The 24,313-nt window shown below is 39.8% G+C and overlaps 3 protein-coding genes across 3 annotated transcripts in view; 1 reads left to right on the top strand and 2 right to left on the bottom strand.

The window, feature by feature from the left end:
* Positions 1-1,663, bottom strand: part of TTC3 (tetratricopeptide repeat domain 3) — a gene marked incomplete at its 5' end in the record, with an annotated part of 68,490 nt that extends 66,827 nt beyond the window's left edge. Inside the window, 2 exons of the mRNA XM_080377671.1 lie at positions 745-832; positions 1,083-1,663. Coding sequence (XP_080233797.1) covers positions 745-832; positions 1,083-1,663 — 669 coding nt within the window. The remainder of the gene's footprint in view (positions 1-744; positions 833-1,082) is intronic.
* A 130-nt stretch (positions 1,664-1,793) lies between these two features.
* On the top strand, positions 1,794-5,981 carry PIGP (phosphatidylinositol glycan anchor biosynthesis class P). The gene is made up of 4 exons (XM_080376263.1): positions 1,794-2,348; positions 3,590-3,662; positions 4,195-4,313; positions 5,701-5,981. The coding sequence occupies exons 1-4, from the start codon at positions 2,267-2,269 to the stop codon at positions 5,829-5,831; spliced, it is 405 nt and encodes a 134-aa protein (XP_080232389.1). The 5' UTR covers positions 1,794-2,266; the 3' UTR covers positions 5,832-5,981.
* RIPPLY3 (ripply transcriptional repressor 3) lies at positions 5,934-23,493 on the bottom strand (the record flags this gene model as incomplete). Its single annotated transcript, XM_080377670.1, has 4 exons — positions 5,934-16,026; positions 17,253-17,320; positions 21,042-21,111; positions 23,480-23,493. 4 exons carry the CDS (start codon positions 23,491-23,493, stop codon positions 15,879-15,881), a joined length of 300 nt encoding a protein of 99 aa, XP_080233796.1. The 3' UTR covers positions 5,934-15,878.
* Positions 23,494-24,313: the final 820 nt, after the last annotated feature.

Genomic DNA, 24,313 nt, shown 5'->3' with positions numbered 1-24,313 from the left:
ATTAACGTTGGTAGCAGCCCCTTGTAAAGCTACAGCTTTACAAATAAGAAATTCAATTTACCTGGACTTTCTATTTCTGCACAGGAAGAATAGCAGGCTAGCTGGCCTGTATCTCATAGCAGCAACGCTTAGGATAAATAACTCATAATTGAACTCTCAAAGCAGCAGAAAGATTAACTACCACATTCAAGAGCTCCTTACACGTAGCAAGAAGGGGGAAATAAGATTAAAGAATGCATTCTTAAAAATATTAAATAAAAAAAGCAGTACAGTTTATTCAATACAAGAAAACTAAGTGAGTAGAGGCCTTATTGGGCACAAAAAACCTATAAAAAATTACGAGATGACAAGAACAAAGACTGGGTAAACACTGCAGTTAATTTGCAGACTTGAACTTACACAAACTAAACTGTGATAGGTTTGCAATTAAAGGAATTTAATGTCACTCTGAGGTATAGCATCCCAAGTATGGCCTGGACACACAGCCAACAGGTTGGTCAAGTTCTGCTAATAGAACCTATGCATCACTGTCCAGTTTTACATAGTTGTATACGTATTCAGTAAAACTTGCCTGATAGATGATGCGGTCTCTATGCTCCACCCCGATTTAGTACTCTTGCAAGTGACTATCATACAGTGATATAAGGTACCTTTGCATCAGTTCCAATGAATCAACACCAGCAATTATTCTACAACAGATCAGAACACCCTGCAAGCTCTTCACCTAGTTTCAAACCTACTTACCGATTCGCAGCAAGATTTATCATCAACATAAAAAGCCAAGGCTGCCAAGTCGGATTCGGATATAGGTTCACCCCCATGGTATCTGATCCTGAAAGAAAAGGATTATGTGAAATACACAAAGGGAAAGCAGGAGGCAAGTAATGCGTGCTTTGCGCAACTTGAAATGACCGCAACACTGAATTACACTTTACAGGAGTTTTACAGAAGAGGTGTTACTTTTACATAGCATAGGTTAAGGTTTCAAACAGTAACCTAAAGCATCAGTTAAATGTTAATTAAATCGACGAACTCAAAAGCCTCCCCAGTCCCTGGCGCCCGACAGTACTCCAGCACGCTACCTCACACGGGACAGGCAGGAGCGGGAACGGCGGTTTGCACCGGCTGGGTCAGGGGGCCCATCGCGGGAGCCGCTGCCGCGCCCCGGGAGCGCGGAGCCGAACGCCCAGCCCGCTGCGCCGGGCAGCCCCCACCGGGCCGCGTCCGTCCGCGACAGCCCCGCCGCAGCGTGGCGGGGGCCGGCCGGGCTCCCCGCTGCCGTTAAGCCTCCGGAAGCCTCGAGGCTCGCCACTGACGTGTCGCAGCCATGCGTTTTCCGCCGAGCCAGCCTTGCCCGTGCCCGGTCTTCCCCGCGGCAAAGGGCTCCAGCGACCCGGAGAGGCTGCGCCGCGGCTCCCGTGGCCGACAGCACCGCTCCCCGCCCCAGGCGGGCCGGGCCGGCTGTCACACTGCCGGGGGACTCGGGAGAGACGGGCGCCACCTTCCCAGCCTCAGCCCCAGCCCTACTGACGAAGCGGAGGCACGAAGCGGTGGGAGCACCCAGCGTCCGCCGCGCCTTCACTCGCCGACCCCCCTCAGCCGCCCGCCGCGCTCCCCCCCGCCTCCGTAGGGCCGCGGCCGCTCCCCGCTCCCTCAGCGAGCCCCTCCCACCCGCCCGCTACGCGCGCCGGCACCCCCGCCCCGCCCCGCCGGGCGCTGGCTACTGGCTACTTCCCGCCTGACGTCACGGGAGCGAGCCAACGCGCGCGGAGCAGCCGGCGGTCCCCGCCTGCCGCGTGCTCAGGGGCTGTGCGCACGCGCCCGCTGCACGGAGCTGGCGGGGCGGGCGGCCCCCTGCGCCCGCGCATGTGCGGCCCGGCGGGGGGGCGGCGGCGCGGCACCGGGACCGGGACGGGAACGGGGGCGGGGCGGCTGGGCGCTTCCGCCTCCCTCCGGCTGCGGGGGAGGGTGTCCTGAGTATGGTTTCCTCCCCAGGCTAGGCCGCGGCCTCTGGTGGCGGCCACGGGTGGCGCTGGGCAGGCGCCTGCGCTGAGGCCCCTCACCGGGGCTGAGGGGAGCGGGGCCGCCTGCCTGCGCGGGCTGGGCGGCAGCACCGGCGGCGTGTGCGGCCTCGGTTCCCGCACTGGGGAATACCGGCGGGTTCCGGGAGGAACTTGCCGGGAAGCCTCTAACAGCTTCTTACCGTGTGTCCCCGCCTGCCACCCCCCCACCCCCCACCACCCCGGGTTAAAGGGAAGAGACCGCTATGGTTGAAAACTCTCCAGCCCCTTTGCCAGAAAGGGCAATATATGGATTTGCTCTTTTTTTAGGATCGTGGTTTGGCTTTAGTAAGTATACTGGGTACCGAGTACCCCACCAGGCAGTGTGGCTTTGTTTCGGAGGCAAGTGTAGCTCTGATAAGGCTGGCTGGAACGGGTCAGAATTGTATTAGCACCCTGTTGCAAGGGCACATGGTGAACTGAGTGAGTGTTACTTGCTGGACCTGTCAGTTGTTGCAAAGATGTGTCGTTGCCTTTTGTCATTTCCTCATGTTTTGTCTTTAATCTTACTATGGGATCCTTAGTAATATTAATGGAGTCAAGGTGTTTGAAAAATTCTCTGTATTCTCATTTTAGTAACTTTTTTACTTGAATTGCATACATTGTCACTAAACAGTAGTTTAACTTTCCCTACCCAAACACTGGGGAAAACAAATGCAGTAAATTATGTCAATCTGGTCAACAGCAATGGAAAATTATTCGCGTTACACCTGCATATCTTTGCTGGTATGACAGGTGCTTTAGCATTTCACTGGGGGTGTCTTGTGTGCCCATGCAGGACCAAGGCTTGAGAGGCTGAGAATGCTTTTTCAACATAAGAAAAGATGCAGCAAATATATTGCAGTCGAATAATAAACTAGGATCCTACTGTAAGTTTCTCACCCTTGGGAAGTAAGTCAAAATGAAATGTGCCTCTCACAGGAAGCCACTGTGGCTCCATACCTTGTGTCACTGGTTGCTAACTTTTTGACCTCGCATTTTTTTAAACCTTTCTCTGGATTTGTTGTGAGGGAGAAAAATTTCTTAGTATTTGTTTTGTTGGCATGAAAATGATTAGCTTGTCAAGAATCAGAAAGTATTTCCAGTAGCTTCTGCTGAACAGTTCCATCCAAGCACTGCAATTCTACCAGCTTTTCTTTCAACCATATGACCCGCTGTGTTACCGTTTTTTGCTTTAATACTTTTGTCAGAGTCATTTGGCATCCTTTTGCTGCGGGTTTTTTGTTCTGCAGTTCAACTTGCTAGTAATTCTTGTCTCTCTACACAGGAAATCAGAAACTAAATGTTAAAGCAGATATAAAAATCGTATCATGTAACCAGCTGCAAAACATTGCCCCCATATTGGGTAGTTTTTGTGTCTGAGAGGCATATTCTACAATGTTTTTGGTAGAGCTGTTTTGGTTTAAATAGTGTAAAAGCCAAGTACTATCTCAGCATGTATCAGTAGAGAAGTATTGCTCTTAAACTTAGGGAGTAAGTCTAAAACAGTATCAGTTGTACTATTATGACTCTTTAATTCTTTTGTGCAGTATTGTATCTTATCTGGGCATATGTTCCTGAAACTTGGCTGTTCTCATTGGGACTAACATACTGGCCTCAAAAGTAAGTTCAACCAATTAAACCCTTTACTTTAGCCTGAATATGTGTAAGTGTAGAACACCCTGAATTATTTTCAAATTACAAAACTTTTTTTTAAGTACTGACATTGTATTTAATCCATTTTTTCCTGTTGATAAAGGACCAATCTTTGTGAAGCACTTTTTTAATGTAGATAAGTAGCTATGATGAGCATTTTTCATTATGTAATGAAATAAATAGTATTTGAGTGTTCTGTGATAAATTTGACATTTTGTTTTCAGGAAGTTTGCCAATGAAAATACAGTAAACTTTAAACCATAATTAAAAAAACAAAAACCTTCTGTAGGGAATCTGTTTGGTGGTTTATACCAAACTAGCTACAGTGACCCTGCAGTCAGTGATCTTGGGAGAGGTCAGGGTCTATATTCAGAAGTGTTTCTTTTTCTTCTTGGCTAAGTTTGTGCTGGATACAGTAACAACCACTATATTAAACCTGTTATATCATTAGGTATTTGTTATTGTTAATCTTTTGTTATTTGTTAATCTTTTTCCTCAGATACTGGGCAGTTGCTCTGCCAGCGTACCTACTAGTTGCTATAGGAATTGGTTATATATTACTTTTTGGTATTAACATGATGAGTACAGCTCCACTGAACTCAACGCATACCATTACAGGTAATTTTACTGGTGTTTTTTAAGATTTTGACACTTAACTGGTAATTTCTGTAAATACATATAATGTAGCTACATATAATATAAACCAAATTTATGCCTTTAAATATTTTGATGTAGAAAAGTTCTTGAAAGTACTGGAGTGAAATGATAGCCACAAGCCTGACTGTTCCCTCTTTGCCATCTTATGGCAGGGGTTTGCAACTAGTAGAGCGTACTTTATTAGTAGAACAGACCACATTAGAGGAACAGGGCTTAGGCATGTGAAGATCTCCCTGCCATGCACCTTGCATTACAAACCAGTGAGTGTCACGGGAGGAAGGAGGTGAGTACCTACCTGGCAGCAGCAGAAGTGGGAAGGCATGCAGGAGTCAAGGTGATGCAAAGGTGGATGCTGCAGTATTGAGGCCTGATCAGATATGTTAGTGATTCCCTGTCTAAAAAAACAGCTGTTCTTCAGGTTTTTCTCTCAGCTTTTTTGTAGACTTTACTCCTGTCAAGGAGACATGTTCTAAGCATTCACAATATTCTCCAGGCATCTTTCTCCACATGAGGAATTCCACCACTATTTGCAGGTGGCCATTTTTGTTACAAAACATGCAGACTCTAAAATTTGTCAAGGAAGTTGCCTATTGCTGACTGCTGAAGTTGCATTGTTTTAACAAGCTGTGTTCGTTGCATTAAATTACACTGAACTGCTAAGGAAAAAAATCAGTCAAGGCTGCAGTTCAAATGCATTACTCCAGTGCTTCTGTCAAGAACTGCCCTTTAGTCATCTTTGTGTTCCTGGCTGTTCATTCACACTCTCATGTCACCCGCTTGTTTGATGTCAACCTAACAGTTTGGCTGTATGGCAGGTGGGATGGGGGACCTACTCTGTTTGAAAAACAACTATTAGAAAGTTTTCTTTTTCAGAGGAAACAGTTTGGTAATGTGTGTTCAGAGTGCACCTGTAAAAATGTTTATGCTGTTAGAGGAATGGTTGTTGTGTGGTGATGGGAACAAGCAGCCAAGATGAAGGGAGGGTGGACAGCATCTCTCGGCAGAAATCCTAGTACAGGTGTTTAAACTACAGACTGAGCTATTCACTGTGGGTTTTTTTGTTTGTTTGTTCTTTTTGTCTTTGGGTTGTTATGGCTTAATGTCATATGGCATCTTAAGGCAAGCAAAGTCCCAGGCAGTGATTTCAGCAGAAGGGTAGGGTTGATTTTTTCAGGGGCTCTGATAATATGTTGATGATGTAAAGCATTTCTGATGACTGTCTCGTTATACCTCAGCAAGATGGGATTTTCAGCATCAGTTATAGTAGCTGAATTTATAGTGTTCCATTATATGAATTTCTTGAAAGAAAAGTCTTTAATACATGAAATGTTCTCGTTGTCTCCTGTAGATAACTATGCAAAAAAACAGCAACAGAAGAAATTTCAAGAAGAAGCAATTCCAGCATTGAGGGATATTCCCATCAGTGAAGTAAACAGAATGTTTTTCCTTCCTGATAAAGGAATCTGCAATAGCAGATAGTTGTTATTAGGATCTGTTTGAATAAAGGATTAGTGGAAGTGTTACATAAGGAAAACCAAAACTCTCTAAGCTAAATAACCCTCTTTCTGCTGTAGAACAAAGTTTTCTCTCTGACCTCCAAACTAAATTTATGTTAACATGTTTCGTTGAGATGGCTTGATTTTATTACTATGCATGTGCCTTAATAATCTGCATTGGCATGAGAATTATGTCACATTAATCTTGTTTTAATCATCACAGTTTCTCATTGAATGCAACTATACCTTAGAGTGTGGCCGTGCTAGTTCATGAGCACGACTGGACTGGCAGTGCAGGCTGGTACCAGTGTATCCAGACCCATGGTAGTTTAATATACATATGAAATGCAACTGGTCTGGTAGTGGTAAATTGAACATCGCCTAGAATTTAACCCTAGCTGCACCCAACCTCTCACCTTGGTAAGCAGAGTTGGAAGGCGGGGAGGGGGAGGTTATTTCCTGCTAAATTACTCCATTCCCCTTTAATGCAACAGAAAATTGCTTTAAAATAACAAAAACCAGAAAATAGCTAACCATCCTTGTGAGTTTAGAATAGTATTCTATTACTTGTAGATTTCTGCTTGTAATTTCCCTGTGAGAGTGAAAGGAAAAGAGCTTTTGGACACAGCTTAACCTATTTCCTGTTGAATTCAAGGAGAGAAAATGTGTTCTGCTAGTCAAATGCTTGAGGAACTTCTTTTTACAAGTGATGTTAATTTGAAGTGTTTACATTGTAGATATACGGTTTTCATTTGTAAATATTAATAAAATGTGGCTATTTTTTTTGTTATATTTAGCCATTTTTCTGTGGTTCTGTATTTGCCCTGGGTAAAGGTGTGTAGTGGTCCAATTTTATTTACATAATTCTTTATTCAGCAAAATATGTTGATTTTCCACCCCACCCCACCCCCCCAAATTGGTGGGTTTATGGAAATAACAAGATCACCAGGAATAAGGAAGGTAGGTTGTGAAGATTTTCTGAAACAGGTCTTGAAATTACTTTTTTTTTTTTAACAGTTCTTAAGAATACTGAAAACTATGCTCAAGGAAATTTGTGGAAATAAAGGAACCAAGAAGTCCATCTTATTGTCTAGGTTATGGCACAAAGCACAGTAACTTTTTATGGCAGTGGTTCAGATTCTTAAACGGTGCCTTTTCTTTCATGTCTGCATTACTGAGCAGAGACCCATTTTTTATTTACTTTCTTCAAAGAGACAAACCCAGTTATCTTCAGTAGTCAAGGTTATTTGGTTTGGTTATAAAAAAGTCAGTAGAGTCTTGTTATTGTTTGTTAGGTCTATAAGCCAACTTCGGACCAGCAGAGAACTTAGTTAAAAACATCACTATTTCATTAAAAGATAAAAAAGAAAAAAAAATTCTGTGAAGAATTTTATGCCAGTTCTTTAGAAATCAGTCAAAACAACCATCAGCTGCTGTGGGAAGTCTTAAGACTTGGTAACAGTCAGTCTGGTATGAGTAAGAAATTTGTAGCTTCTTGGTCCTCTGGTCTTCAGTAGTTTGCTATTTTTTCCTCCTGCATTTGAAGAAAAAAAACATACTAAGTATTATGTATAGGAGAAAAACTTCTTAATGAAGGAAAAAATGCTCTTCAACGTTTCATTCTAACATAGTAGGTTTTAGGTATATTGGTGGTGGTGGGCATTTCATAAGAATTGAGTGTTTGTACCTAAGCCAAATTATTTTTTGTTTGATAGTTGTAGACTTCTTTGTGAAGTTCTGGGTTTTACTTTGTCCCAAGTTGCTAGTGTTTCACCCTCCTGCCATGATTTTGCCCTTCTGTTAATTTTAATTTACATGCTCAAACACCCATATACAGGGTGAATTCAAGATTTTATGATCAACAGATATTAAGATGTTTACTCTTTCATTAATTCTCTAATCACGTTGTAGACACAGAAGTATTGACTGTAGTCTTTTTTTTCTGTATAATTTCTACCTATGTTCTATGTTCCTTTTGCTTTCTGAGAAAGCAATTTTGTTTTTAATTCTAAATTAACAAATGAAGGTCACGTTTCTGGTACCATTTGATGTAAGGATTAATTCAGTCCCCTGTTAAGGATACCCAAATCCCTTCAGGATAAAGAAAAGCTACTGGAAAATGCCCTCAAGCCCTGAAAGCACACAAATTAAAGGACTGTAAACCTTGGACAAAGATTGTATCAGTGATGAATCTGCCATTTCATTTAACTGCAGACTTCACAATTATGGGAAAACTAACAGAGATACCTGAGTGAGTAGGCAAAATGGGGCCATTTGTTTTAGTAAAACTTGGCAGGCATGAAACTCAATCTTTGCTTTTCTGTCACTACTGTGTAGCAGTGCTTCAAAGACACTATAGTGACCTTCTCTTCAACTTAGGAGTAGGGTTTGACACTTCAGAAATTGCCTCTGTGATCAAAATAAAACCAGATAACACAGTGTATGTGGGCTAATAAATATATTTTAGGGAATTGCAGGTGTTTGGGACCCATCATTTCATGATCTTGCTTATGACTGTGATTAAGGAAAAGATGCATAACTCTGCCAGCAAAGAGAAGAGTGATTCTGCATTTTCTAAATGTACAGCACGCTACAGCTGTTGTTATTTAGTAGGATTTATATAGATTTTGCCTTGGGTATTATTCCAAAAAACCTGAAATGGTTGAACTGTGTTGCTAATAGTGCCTTTCTTTACAAAACATACCTGTTCAAAGACTGTATATCAGGTATCCATTCTTCTCAGAGACTGAGGAAAAACTAAATAAATAAAGGCAAAACCCTAAATTTGCCCTCATTTTCACCCTTCTGACTTACTGATAGTGTATTGTTGTAGCACAACCAGGAGTAACTAGTAGAGTTAGACCAACTGCATTGTCCCTGCTGAAATAAACAGAATGATGAAACTTCAGCCTTGGTTTTTAATGACTTTCTAGGAATCTTCTGCGGTTTTTATCATATTGCAGGCTGATGGTATATTACGCATCTTGCTATAAAAGTAATCTTGTAAGACAGGTTCCCCCCTGCCCCCCAAATGGTATTTAAATGAATGTGTGTATAAACCTGTCATAAAAAAAATAAGAAAAGTGCACTGTTTCAAATTAAAAGGTTGTATGTCAAAGGAAGTAATAGAGCTGTGGTTGCCAGATCTGTGTCAATCTACTATGGAATGCTGCTAGCTTGATTTGGTGATCTTTAAAATAACCATTTTGATTGCAAGAGGGAGGAGAATAGGCTAAAAGGTGAGTAGCAAATTATATTAGTCTTGATATTTTTATGGCAAAAGTTCAGGTATCATTAAATACAGTCAAAGACCCTCTCATATAAATCAGCTGTAATTTTAAATGTTTATACTGTTGCTGCTGTAAAGATAAAAATTGCCCCAAATCAGAGGGGGTCATACTGCCCCCAATGCAGGTGGTGTGCCTGGAGCTTTTCTGAGCCGGAGCAGGAAAAATATATGTATGTTTTAGTTCCATAGTGTAGATCCCTTTCTGGTACTCTGGTTTTCCATGGGTACACCTCTGAGCTAGGTCATCTACAGACATTAAAAATGCAACTCTACCACCAATGGCAAGTAAAGTGTACACAAGGAAAGATGGTGGTAAAGTTAATACTTACAGGTTTTGTTCTTTTTAGTGTGCCTTGACATGCTGTAAGTTAAGTCAGGAAAACTTAGGCTGAAAAGCTACCTTAACGAAGAGATCATAAATATAGAAACAGTGAACTTTCAATCTCTGACAAAACTTAAATCTGAGAATGGAGGTAATGGTGAGATGGTCTAAATAGTGTTCAGTTCTTACTCTGCTCCCCTGCTTCAGCTTTCTTCACAAAAAAACCAGTGGATTTGTTACACGTCTTGGCTGTATCTGTAGCAATTCATGTTTTATAAGAGTGATAGGAAGCGATAAGATTTTTACCCTAATACAGTGTTTTTCTAATACTTAATTAACATTCATGCCAAAGCTCCCACCTACAGGTACAGTGAGAAACTCACCACTAAATCTCTTTCGAAAAAGACTTTTTGAATACTTGATTTCTTTACCAGGCAGTGGACTTCAGTTTCACTTGTGTGTGTAAATAATAAAGTATTTCTGACCTACAAACAGAACAGTTAATAAATAATTTTGTGTAAATACATTTTGTTCCATAATGCACCTTTTCCACGGGCACTTGAGTCTGAGTGGCTAAAATGTTTAATGCAAAGTCCTGCTTGCTGCTGTACTGTTAGATTTCCAGTCAGCTCTAAAAACGACTGAGATGAATGGGGGGTTTTGTATCTTTCCCTCTATTCATGAATTGAACCGTATTCTGAAGAGAAAGTTTTGGAAGCATTTAGTCTGCTTCTGCCAGTTTCCTTACGGAGAGATTGCCAAAGTAAATTTTGTTGGTATGCTGTGCAGCTTATGTATCAACTTAATTCTCAGCCTTTTGCTAAAAGCAGCTAGATAGATTAATCCAGTCTGGAAATCATGATTATACGGAGTGTACTTAAAATTCTTTCAGTGAATTGGATGGATTTTTTCTCTGGAGCTTTTAAAACTGCTGTAGTGAAGGTTGCCTTTTTCTCAGTTGCGGCAATGTAGTCCTGCTACTGTTGGCATTCTTTCAGTATAGATGTAGCCTAGAAAGAAAATTGTTCCCATGATAGTTCTTTTTCTCTTAAACCAAATTATTACTGCACTGTATTTGGAAAGAACACTGGACATGAGAGGATGTGCTTCCCTTTGGTATATGTATCCTCCAAGAGCTTGGAAGTAGAATTCAAGATTGTTTTATGAATATACTTTAATTTTGATTTTTTTATGTGAATACATAAAATAGAAATACAAAATTGTAGGTGTTGTCTGGATACTTCTCCAGCATTCATGTACCAGTGGAACATTAACTTGTCTTTTACTATCATAATTTTAGAGAATGGAAAATGAAAGGTAGCATTTACTGGAAATGTTGCAGCTGTTGAGCTGCTGCGGGAACTTCTGTGGAACAGAGATCGTGAGCCAACAGTTTGATCTGTTAAATGCTGTGTTTCTAGTCTTGTCTTTGAAGTAGTAAACTCACGATAAACTCATTATTTGGGGATGCTTTGTTATCTTTTTCCTGTAAGTGATGTATGACTCTAAGGTCACTGAAAATTTAGCAAGGTCAAATTGTAGATGAAGTAACAAACCAGAACTGAAAACTGAAAATTAACTGCAGTTGAATAACAGAGATTAGTTCACTTCTAGTCTTCTCTTAATTATTAACAAACTGTTAAGGGATCACAATGCACATTTTATTTAAGTGTGCAAATAAGAGTATGTTGACATTGTACCATGAAAAGAGTTACTCAACAAAAAATAAATGCTGGCTTGAAGGGAAGAGGATAATACAGTTTTTGCTTTCTCTAATGGCTATAGTTAAATATTGCAAATCAAGTAAATAGTACAGTAATATTACCTTAATTTGAAAGTTAAATGTGACAATACAGGGGAAACCAAATGGAATGTGTAGCAGAGACTGAGAAATTGAATCAGTAGAGGCTGCTTCAATGTTGTCAGACCTCAGCAGATGTGCAAGATGATTTGGTATTTCTAACAGCCTTTGGTAAGACTGTCATGCATTATCCAATTGTATTTTTTCTAATAACTCTGTATGTTCTACTGTTTTAAAGAACACACTGAAGATACTTTTTTCTGTTTCAGAGTTGTGGATTTGTAACACTTGCTTAGGTCATTAAATCTACATCTGATGTATCCAGGATGTAGCACATTTATGAATATTAAAATGGCTGTTTTGTGGGAGACTGAAGATAAATACAGCTAATACCCTGCTTCTGGCACTGGCAATAGCACCTGCTATAATAGTAAGAGCAAAGATTAGGGCAAGAAGCTGGTAATATTTCCCCAGAATGCTTCCCCAGCCTGCAACAATGTGAAACTTCTGAGCCAGATGTAGTATATTTGTATTTTTTTTAATTAAAATCTTTCATTTACTTTTTGTAAGTAGGTAAACTTTTAGTTTCAACAACATCACAGTGTAGTTACAAGTTGGGTTAAGTGCTTCCTTTTGTTTTAAACTCACTGCTCATTATTTTCATTTGATGTTCAATCATTCTCCGCTATCTCCAAACCACTCAAGATGTTAGAGAGTATGGTTATATGTAGAAGAATGGCTGCAGAAGCATGGCCTTAGAATCTCTGAAGATCTGCGCAATCCAGGCCTGGTATTAGAATAGGCCTGTAATCAGAATTGTACTGAAGTTGCTGTGATGGAGTTAACAAGAAAGGTAGCCTTGAGCTATTCTTGCATCCTGAGACCAAGTAATTATGTTGTGCCAACAGGCCGTGGCTGTAACAAGATACAGCTGCTGGGAAAGCTGGTGCAGGGCCAAGAAAGATAGGGACCGGTATGGGAAAATAGGGAGTAACAAACTACAAGGCTGAAGCACAGCAACACAATTAGCTACATGGATAGAATCCTTATTTTAGTCATGATAATTAGGGGTGTGAGAACCGCACGTGTTTAAAGACTACTAACCAGTTATATTTCTGCTTTACGAATATGCATGTGTATCGGTTCTATATAAGTAGTGTTAGAAACTAATAAGGTTGAGCAAGATGCATAACTCATATTGAGCATCTTCTTGACTCCGGCGAACCCTTCTTCCAACAGTTATATACTAAATTGTCTTACACAGTTTTGCAGGCTGAAGAGTTCTGATCTGTTTTGTTTGTGTAAACTGTGTACTTGATCATCCTTTCCCCCCTCTCTTTTTATTGCATTCATGTCAAGTATTCATCTAATTTTCTAGGCTACAGCAGACTTATGGCTCACATTATGGGTAGTTGATCTGCATTTATTCAGTGGCCACTTGTCTGGGATTTCCAAACCTCCAGTATTTGTCTAAAACGGCTCTTCTTTTCTGCCTCGGAATAATTTTAATGGAGCTACTGTCCCACTTGGTTTGCTGTAGGTCTGGAAATTCTGGACAAGTTAAAAATGTTCAGATTCTGCCTGGGCATGTTACCAGGAAACTTGAAATAAGATGCCCCATCCAGTCATGATGTGGTAGTTCTGTTAGTATGTATGGCCACTGTCTACACTGTATCTGTTCTCATGTCATTTGTTTTACTAGTTACCCCATATAAAACTTCAATAGGCCAAAGGTTCTTTACCAGAACTCCTGAAAAATGGTTAGTACACTACTGAGTAGACTTCACAAACCAAAAATTGACTTAGAACCTGGCAGTGTTCTGGCATGCTGCTGCCAAAAAATCCAGGAGGATTTTTCACAGATCTGCATGAGCCACTTGCCACCCCAGACTGGTTGACCACCAGCTAGTGAGAGCACAGGACAGGATAACAAAGCTCCACACAAGTGAGTGCCTGGAAGGTGATGTGTTGATGCTGAAGATGAGCATTAACTAGACACAGATCTTGAAAAGCTCTGTCTTTCTGAAAACGTGGTAACTTCTCCTGGTTATCCAAGCTGCAGTTTGTGTGGTTTTGGGTAGGGCTTTTGAAGATTTAAGTCTGGAGTTAATAACCAGTCCTCAGCATCAACACATAGTCCCACCTGTTGATGCTAATCCCTCCAGCTCAAAACCTCTCCTTAATGCGGGAAGATCAGTCTCAGTTGCAACTGATGCTGGACTCTACTTACCTCCTGCAGATATTAGTTCCTCACTGCTGTCATGCAACAATAGTTAACACCAGCTCTTACTGGGCATCTGTGTCCACAGGCATGCACTGGTCTCATCTGATGCTTTTCTAAACAGTAACCACAGCCCACTGCTGGGCATCTGCACGGCAGGCAGAGAAGCTGTACAGAAGGAAGTACCAGGCAGCATATGGTCTCTACAGAAAGGTAAGGATTAGCAAGGAAGAACCTATGGAGTGTTCCTTTTACATAATGGACCCTTAAGTGGTGATAATATCTTTGTAAGGGAAATGGCTCATCAGTGTATGTGTGTTAGGGAGCGCTGTGCCGTTGGGGATTGTGTGGTAACCACCGTTTTCGCAGGGGATGGAGGTGGTTCCCTCAACACATCCCTCCAGACATCCAGTAATCCTCAATGGAGGCCTGAGCAATTCAGCAGCAACCAGGCTGGTGTCACAGTACAGATTAAACTGGCAGCAGGGATGCACACAGAGGTGTCTTAAAAGGTAAGAAAAAGCCTTGTTTGGGACTCCAGGGTGTGAGGGCAGAACTCCAGATGTTGGGAGTGAACTCAGCTGAGCCCTGATGGAGACTAGAGCTTCTTGCAAGGAAGAAGTTGAGGCTTAATGCATAGCAATTTCACCATTGGCGGGAATATGTTATCACGAACCTGGTAAGTGATCTTGGATGATTTTTTGTTCAGTTGCTACAGACTGAATAATGATGAAGCTGAAGCATAAATAATTTTAGGATATCTTGTATGAGAACTGGAAGACCTTTAAATAGAATGTCTGGATTTTAGTTCCCTTTGTTGGGAAGTGAAGATGTGGAGATAATGAATGAATGAAATGTAAAAGCTGAATTTTCATGTGTCACACCAGTGTTAACAATTTCAACTAGTTTCTGTAATTCTGTATATTATAGGATGCTGTCTCCTTGTGTAAATTTAATTAATAGATCCACTTTTTGGTTTGTCTACTGAGATTTTTTTTTAAATCCTCCATTCTAATACATTCATTCATTTGGAATCCTAATTTGCTAGACTTACAATTTTTAACACTATCACTTTGTTTGACAGGACATTGTACTAAGAGGAAGATCTGACAGACACTTTAAGTGGCTCTTAAAACTGTCTGACCTTATCTACACCACCACCAGCAGTGCAGAAAAGGTCAAGAGCCTTGGATTCTGCCTTTGTCTTGTTTACGGGGAAACTGGCAGTTTTGGTTAGAGATGAGATGCCTGAAGCATAATAATTCTGAAACATAGTAGGACCAAATAGCTAATCCTTGAGCTAATTAAAAAATACTGTCATAGCAAGACAAGTACTAGCAAACGCTCTGAGCATGCACAATTTATGCAAACAACAGGTTAACCAGGACAGATTATACCCATTCTCTGACTGAAATAAACTGTAATGAAAAAAGCAGGTTTTGCTCTAGTGGATGAACAGTGTTGGAATAAATGTGTTTACATTGTATACAGCTTAAAGTTGCTTATGAAAATTAGTAACGCAAGTCTTCCTGAGCACCAGTTTAAAAGAAGTACCAAAGTAGAAAGATACACATCCAAATCCCACTAGATGGGGATCAACAGCAGGTCAGTTATATTAAAATCATAGATTAAAGTGCACTAAGCTATAGAAATAGTATTTGAATATTGTGGTGAAGACAAAAAGATAGCACATAATGCATGTTTCAATGATTCATTAAATCATAGTTTTTAATCAAGGCTGGCTTTTTTTCTGACTGACAAAAAGGCACTTTTCTGATTACAGGGGGGAAATCTGGTAACAACAGAATGACAGGACCCCAGAAAATATCACAACTGTCATTTAGAACTTGTCTTGACAGGGTGTTATACTGGTAGTGGGCTAGGTCAATTTGGCATACAGCATTCCTATCAGAATAAACATGCCCCATGGAGCTAATAAGCATAGTCTTTGCATTTTAAATAATTTCTTGCTTAAATTCAAACATTGTGTTTCAAAGCCTTTGGGTTATTTTGAGGCTCTCCATTATATTGTTTTGCCTCATAATCAATCCTATTTTCATTTTATCAGGACTGCAATGTAAAAAATAGTAACTAAGAACAGTGCTCTGAATGTTCTCAATTGGTGTTACTTTAACTTAATTTAAACTTCATAATCTTTCTTTCAGCTTCCGGGTTTTATTTAAAAGTCTCTCAAAACACAAAAGGATTTCCTTTTAGTTTCCAGTTGCATTGACTCATTCTTCTTGGTAAGACAGTTATAAACAGTTTTCTTTTGAGCTTTGATGTATTTCTTTGTTTGGTCAGATGTCTGTCCATATGTTTCCGAAAATTCTTTTTTTATCTTTTGATTTTTTTAATTTTTATTTTGTGTTTGTTAAGGCTGCCCACCATTCATTATTAGGCTGAACCAATTTCTTCTTCATCTTCCTCAGAGTCAGCATCATCATTGTAGAAGTGAATTGTAGCTTGTACTGGAAAACTCGCCAGAACCTTCTCTCCGATGTTATTAAGAAACTTTTGGGATTTGGACTTGGGCAAGTAAAGTCTAATAAGAAAAAATATTGTAAGAGAGAGAGTAAAACTGTGATGCGTTCCCAGCTAAGCTAGCTTGAATATTAAAACCTATTTTTAATCTTTATTTGGAGAGAGAAAAATCCTAGGGTTCCCTGTCCTTTACAATAAAAGTTGCTAACTAAAACATACTGTTTATTTTAAGTTACCTCAGTTGCTTTGTGCATATTATGTATTGGCTTTGCCTAAGGTCCCATCCTGGTAAGTGTTGCCAGGGCAATGATGCATGCTTGAGATGGGTTGGGTTGGGTTTTAGCACAGTTCAGAATGGAAGTGTCCCATGCAACTGGGGGAAGCTTGAGGAATGTTCTGGGATTCTGGATTTAAGATTAAGACACCAATTTAAGATTGGGGTGGGTTGCCTGTTGCACAGAGGTTGGTCTTAGTGGATTTTGTTTCTCCAGGTAGAGGATGAGGTACACACTGAGAGAGATTTATTTCATAATTCATATTGGTTTGTATTGAAATCATAAATGTCACATTTCAGGTTTTCACCAGCTTTCCCACTAAAGCAAAACTTATGTGGTCTGTATACATATGTTGTTCGGTGTGCATATGTGTGTGCATCTTTCCTCTCAGTTCCGCTTCGGCCAGTTTTCAATTACATTTGACAGTGATAAAGGTCGCACAGAATTTTAGCCTCTACATCTTTTACAAAAACAAGTCCTTGTAAAGAAGAGAGATATTGCATTAGTTTTCCTTCTCTAAACAAAAGTCCAGATTGGGACTTTCTACGTCATTAAGCATTAGAGAATCCAAATGTTGGTGAAAACCCTTATGAATCCTCTATGCATAGGAAAAGCTTTACCTGGAGTTCAACTTTTATCCAAGAGCAAATTTAAGCAACCTGAACACACAGATCTGTAACAAGTCACATTCCATTAGTAGCTGTTCATGTTAATTAGTTGGGCTTTGTGGGCTTGTTATCATATTAGTAAATGTAAATATATTTTAGAAAAGCAGAAGAACATTGTTTAAGACTACTTTTTTCTTGGTTTTGTTATTAGCATGTCATTTCAGGCTTTGTTCAGCCTGGGCATTGTTCCTTGTAGAGGGATAAAAATCTATGGACTCTGGTGAGTAGTTAAACTGTATTACTAAATAGAGATACTCCAGAGACAAATACTTCTCCCAAGAAACAATATCTCTTGTCTTGGAAGGTGTCACTTTTCCTTTACCAAGTGATAAGATTTGACTCACCTCACCGGATGTTGAAACCCCAAGGCTCCTTTTGATCTAAAATTTATTAGCTGACCACCCAGTTCTGACTGTAAAAAGACACATTTATTATTTAGAATAGGCTAAAAATGAAGATTTCACTTTTATTCTTCTACAGTTAACTGTAAAATTCTACAGTAATGTTGCTGTTTGCTGTGTTGCATGTTGGTTTACTCTGAGTGTACTTCAGAGAATATACGTGCCTGCAGTCTGCCAATAGTTGCACACTTAACAAAGCATTTGAGTTTGTACATTTTATGAGCCATAAAGCCATGAAGCTGTACATTTTGCCTATGGAAATCTTATGGAATATCTATAGCAACTGCTGAGCTAATAATACCACCAAATGGAAGTTCATTGATGGGAAGAAAAAAGGATTTTCAATTACTTTAAGGGATTGAGAGGTTATTTTTTTATAAAATACTTCTTTGACTATGCTAACTAGTAGTTTGGAGCTGCAATGTTCAAGCCAGCAGGCTTAACTGTAATCAAAGATCACACAAGCATGTTACGAGTCCAAACAGTAAACTCAAGAGACAGCTGGCATCTCATATTTGTATGCGAACAGCAATAAAAAAACCAAACATTTTTGATACAACAGAGTAGGTAGGGAAAATGTATTTTAAATATAATAATTAAAATGAATAAAAATAAAAATTTATAATAATTAAATATACACAGAATACATTCCTTCAAATTAAGGTCAGAACAAAACCCAATAATTTGCAAATGTTAATGTTACTAAATCCTATTAAGATTATAAACGTGGAATGTAAACCTGAAAGCATGTCCCAAAATCACTGAGCCCTATCACTTAATCTTGTAGGCATGTATTCTCTTCTATATCTTCAAACAAGAAGACTTCTTTTTTCCTCCTATTGCTATAAACTTGATGTTGCCTAAAATTGGAAGATTTAGCTTTGCTGTACTAGAACTTCTAGTGAACAGAATCTAGAAACCACCCACTCTGCCACAAACAAAGACAACCTTTGCTACTCTCAGGGCAATTCATCTGTCTTTCTGAGGAAGGAGGCTTCAGCATGGATATTTTGGTGGGCCCCAAAAACCCCTCCGGCTATGGACTGAGTGCTATACAATTCTCTCTGTATCTTTTATGTTGGCCTATTTCTCTCATACCCAGTTGTTTGTCTTGTAGCCAAAATTATTTGTCTTCAGGCTGTTAGGGTTTTGTTGGGGGTGTGTGTGTGGGTGTGGGTGTGTCTGTGTGTGTGTGTGTGTGTGTGTGTGTGTGTGTGCCTGTGTCTCTGTGTGTGCGTGTCTGTGTGTGCGGCTGTGTGCGCGTGTCTGTGTGTGTCTCTCTGTGTGTGTCTGTGTGTGTCTGTGTGTGTCTGTGTGTGTCTGTGTGTGTCTGTGTGTCTGTGTGTGTCTGTGTGTTTAAGCAGGAGACTAATTTACTTTGTTTCCACAGTACCTAGTAAAATGGACTCATGATCTGGCTGAACATTGTAGATGTGATCATAGTATCTGTGTCACATACCATATGTTATTTTTCTCCTTTCATATTTACATAAAAAATAAAACAGTATTTTTTCTCTCTATTGACCTGTATTTTCTACTGCCTTCTCTTTGGAATACATGTTAGGTTTTAATAATTATATCTGTAATAATACTTATTAATTGAACACATTTTATATGCTTTTTCTTTACAGACTATACACAGCATTTCTGAAAAGCAATTCTGATTAAAGTCAATTAACTGCAAAACCTAACTCAGTTTGTATAGAGCAGAAAATGGTCAATGTTCAATTTGTATTATGTTGTAGATATGGCAATAGTAACTTTAAATTACTTTTCATGGCTTTTCTTTGGGCATAAATAATGGCGTATTTGAATTTAGGTAGTAGGAAAAGTGTTACTTTTTATATAAGGAAAAGTATATTATGTAGAGGTAACTATAGGGTATATTGTAGTACATGTTCTTGGCATTAGAGCTAAAAATATTATTTTTTTGTACCAGTACTTTCATTTTTTAGTGCTTTGCTCTGCATCTTTCAGTTTCTCAGGTTAGATTCTTATACATATATTCCTAAACTACTTTTTTTTTTTTTTTTTTAATTACACACAGAGGATACTGACATTTTTATTTGCTTCACTCTCCAGCGTTTGGAGTGTCTACTGATCTGTAAAGCATTGGCATTTGTATGTATACATTGCAGAAAATAAAAGTAGCCAGCATGCAACTAACTATCAAAACCAGTGTGCTCAATCCATCTTTGAAGGCCACCTGCTAGAAGCCTCAGTAACTTTGCTGAAGAAGATACCTCTTGCTTTCCACAGCTGTGGTATGTAGGTATGTATTAAGGAGCACCTCTTCCCACCTATGCATCACACAAAGAATCCAAGCATCTGTCCTCAGTTGTTGTGACCCTCTTAAAAACCACATGGAAACCTTTGGCCCTCATTAGGTCCCGAGTTACAGAGGCATCTTGGATGCTGAAGCAGTGTGGATGGGCCATAAGGTATGAATGAGAATGATCTGTGAAGCTTCTGGTAGGAAGGAGAAATGTTAAACAATTGAAACCGACTTTTATGTTTGGCTTGAAACAATGCCAGGCTGTTAGCATGAATGTGGAAAACTTCATAAATGGTTCTCTTTTCTCACACAAGTGGGCAGAAGCTCCAGTGTGAATTAAAGCTTTTGAGCTCGTTGAATAAAATTTTCTACAAAAACATAACCTCAGTAATAAATCACAACTTCCTGATTTCAGAAACCTTAGCTTCTTGAAATCATCACTGTAAGCGTGTAATCTCATGAGAGTAAGACTCCTCTCATCCTTGCAAATTTACAGGTGCCTCTGGCAAAGCTTGGAACACTGCCTGGAAAGATGTTCTTCCACAGGCTTTCCCAAAGCACCTGCTGGGAGGAGTGTGGCAGTCCCTCCAATCTGTACAGTTACAACCTCCATCAGCAGCAGACAAAAACTACAAGGTAAAAAGGTGTTGCATGTGCTAGAATATAGTAGAAATTGCAAGTCTTTAAAGACTTGTGCTAAGGAGAGTTGTTGTCTTAACCTGCTGAGCCTGTGGTAAAAAGTTGAAGATGTAACTGCAGATCAGATGCGGCAAAAACTTACGCAGCTACTTGGAACTAGGCATGGGAGTAGAACCATTTCAATACATTTTTTAAAGTTGCAGCATTGGGACCTATGTTGAATGTGCTTCAATCTCTCTTTATTTTTGTTCTTTGAGCCTGGCAAATCTTCCTACTTGAGTAAGCAAAACTAATAATCCTGATGCCTTTCAAATGTTGGTGGTAAGAGCTACTTCAAAATCCAGTTTTCTGTTTATTTCCTAGCTAGTTTAGCTATAGCAACATCCTTCTCAAAAAAACTCAGTAAAATTCTGTACCTGAAAGTATGTTTTTTAAATTTAATCTTCAAGCCATTTTCACTCAAACTCCCCCTAATATACAAAATATCACATACAGTAGTCTGGAGTTTTCAAACTGAGGATATTCTTTTATAATTAAGCAAATAAAAACTGCTGTTAAAATAAGGGTCGTTTTGAGTAAGCATTACTTTCTACACCTTATTAAGAATTGATAGTGATTCTGTATCTGATACAAAATTAGAGACACTCTTAACCGTTATCACATACAGAACACTGTAATTTGAACCATATTTTCAAACACTGAAGACATGCTTGAAAGAACAAATGAATAGATGACCAGGTCTCACTTCTGCATTCAAAAAGTTTCAATTTCTTCACCTGTTTTCTATAAGGATTATTTTCTCCAGAATGCAGTCTCACCATTTGTTGATTCTCTGTCATCTCACCATCTCTTGCTGTGAGCATCCAGGGCCTCCATAAAGCAGGGCTGCTGGAAGATTAAGATAGAATAATGCTCCCACAGTTAATTCTTTGTGGTAATATCTGTACAGTACGGCTCCTCTTGTTAGATTCTGCTAGCATCTTTTAAAATAATGTGGGGGTTTTTCTTTTCAACATGTTTTGATTTGGTAAATCTGATTTCTATGGCAGTATTTGTCTTCTGTCTACGATCTGACTAAACAAACTAGACAATCACTTACATATTTTTAACTGTTATTTCCCTTTAAGATTTCACAACTCAAAGTGACTGCATTGAACTCCAAATGATGCTTTAATTAATACTGAAATCTTTTTATTTATGCAGCACTGCTACAAAATAAAAAAATAAACCTCCCTCTCTGACAGTATGTCTAAATACAGATTCCATGCCGTCATTGAATGGCTGGTTATTTACTGAGTAAGCAACTCCAGCATTAAACTGACATGGGCAATCTGATCTCATTAGCTTAAGAGAGCATACACAGTGGTGGATGCTACATCTGCCTTTTGTTTGGTGGGGGAGACTACAATTATGGATGCTCTTCTTAACAGTACTTTCCATTGCACTGCTGTGCAGCAGATCTCTACAGTTACGAAAATGGAAAAGTGCTTTCAGATACGAAAGGTAAATAAAAAAAAATAATTAATCAGTTATTGCAACCTTAATTTTAATTGACTTCCATATATAAGTTCTGAAATATTAGTCAGAAAAGAATAAATACCAGCAAAATGAATAAGATACCTGTTCCAAGTGAAACATATATTTCTGGAGTTGGAAATTGTTTTCCATTGTCTATTCAATGCTGAAATTATTACATTCAAATGATACTTACAGTCAGAGTTTTGAAAGGAAGGCTGCTGAAAAAAACGTGCTTGCACCAGCCTTACCTCTCGGGGTGCTCCCTGGGCTGGGGCAGGGGCGGGTGCTGCTGCTGCTGCTGCCGGGCACCCCAGGAGCAGTGACAGATGCCACCCGCTGCAGCCTGGAGTGGGAGACTTGCAGCTGCACCCTCCATGGCGTTCGATGCTCTAAAGCATGTGGCAGGCTGGGTGCCTGCCTGGGCCTTTCAGCCCCTCCTTTATCTTAACTCCCAAAGAATACTCACCTAAAACAAACACGGCCTCAGGTAAAAGGAGAGACATGTCCTTAATGAGATTTCTTTTGACTCCCCCAAACAGTTCAAAGCTAGAGCTCTCAGGCTGGCAGGCTGTCCTGGGAAGAGCACTGCCAGGGAAACAGAGGCTTTTTGTGAAGTTTGGTTAGCAAATAACATGGAAAATAATTGGCACCCTTTAAGACAGAAAACAGTCCACACCCTTTATCTTTTTCTGTCGCTGTTTTACAAAATCCTTACTTGCTCTGTATGAAATACATGATATACTCTTTTTGCATGTCTTGGGAAAACTCATCAACATCCTGTCCTAAAGAAGTGTAACAGAGACTCGAAGAGAATTTAAAATGTAAAATTATTTTAAGAATTATTTTGAATTCAAATATATTTTTTAATATATTTGAATTCAAAGAATTCAGTGAATTTGAATGAAGTCTTTTCCATGTCCTATTTTTATTTGAAAAAGATACTAAAAATGAGTGAAGGTGAGAGGATTTAAAGACAGGCCTAGTGACTTCCTCAAGACTACAGGGATGTTCCTTTAATTTGATTGCTTTTTGATGGATTGAGAAGAAAGCTCAAAAAAGATTACTTGTCTATCAAAGAATAAGGGGTATAAATGTCATCGCTTTGAGGAGCCTTCAATTTCAAAGTATGTGATATATAGAACCATAGAATGGTTTGGGTTGGAAGGGACCTGCCACAGGGAGGGACACCTGCCACCAGACCAGGTTGCTCCAAGCCCCATCCAGCCTGGCCTTGGATACCTCCAGGGATGGGGCACCCACAGCTGCTCTGGGCAACCTGTTCAAGGGTCTCACCACCTTCACAATGAAGAATGTCTTCCTTATATCTAATCCAAACCTACCCTCTTTCCGTTTAAAGCCATTCCCCCTTGTCCTGTCACAACAGGCCCTTGTAGAAAATCCCTCTCCAGCTTTCTTGTAGCCCCCTTTAGGTACTGGAAGGCTGATATAAAGTCTCCCCAGAGCCCTCTCTTCTCCAGGCTAAACAACCCCAACTCTCTCAGCCTGTCTTCACAGGAGAGCTGCTCCAGCCCTCTGATCATCTTTGTGGCCTCCTCTGGACTGGCTCCAACAGGTCCATGTCCTTATGTTAGGAACCCCAGAGCTGAACTCAGTACTTAGGTGCTTTAAGCCTACAAAGACTAAATAGAAGCAGACTTCTTCCATGCTTTCTTCCCACTGTTCTCATTTACTACGTGCCTACTCATAGCCTGTTACATTGTACAAGAACAATTATTACCTGGTGGATGACATTATTGGATTTTCATTGTTGTGGTTCATTGCTACAGTTCACTTTGTTTCCTTTATTTCCCAACTACCGTAGAGATGTAAGAGGATTCTAAGGAACCTAAAGCTGAATTCTGTTTCCACTGGTGCTGTTCACACATTGACATCAAAGGAAACAGATTCAGGTCCCAAATATAATTGGTATCTAATGTTAACTTTCTTCCCAGAGAGAAAAAAAATCACTTAATTTACTGAGCATGGAATATCTGTTGATTATTTAGTACAAATTAGGTCCCTCTAGCTGGCTTAGCTGAAGAAACCATCAAAACAGTCAGTTTGAGAAGACACTCAAAATTCTCAGTGGGAGTCACATCCCTCCTGGGTAAGCCTTGTGGCTCTTTTTCAAGTAATTAACCAACTGGAGGTAGCACATGTCTAGTCAGAAAGAAGGGGCTGGTCCCACAGATAAAGACCACTCGATATATTCTTTTGGAGACATCATTTCCCCCTTGAAATTGTTCTGTATTAGAAAACTGTGTATGTACACCTTTGCATGTACGGGGTTTTGTGCAGTCTGGTGATATTGCTTAAATTTAAGTGTCTTTTTTCCAACAGGGAGTAGCTTAGGTCAGATTTGAAAGTCAGACTGATTTGCCTATATTGATGCAAGTTGTATGGTTGTGTTAGCTACTTGGCATTCCTAAGACTGCTAAAAGTAACACAGGTTCTGATGTTTTTGAAGTAGTCTTCAGTGACAGAATCTGGGATTGGATTTTTTGAGGTCCAGTTCTTACGTAAATTTCTCCGGTTCTTTAAAACATCCCTTCTTGCTGTGACAAATAGACAT

This window comes from Falco punctatus (genome assembly GCF_963210335.1).
Source record: "Falco punctatus genome assembly, chromosome: 2".
Classification (NCBI taxonomy): domain Eukaryota; kingdom Metazoa; phylum Chordata; class Aves; order Falconiformes; family Falconidae; genus Falco; species Falco punctatus.
Note: the sequence above shows the minus strand (reverse complement) of the source record. Positions and strands in the feature narration are given on the sequence as shown.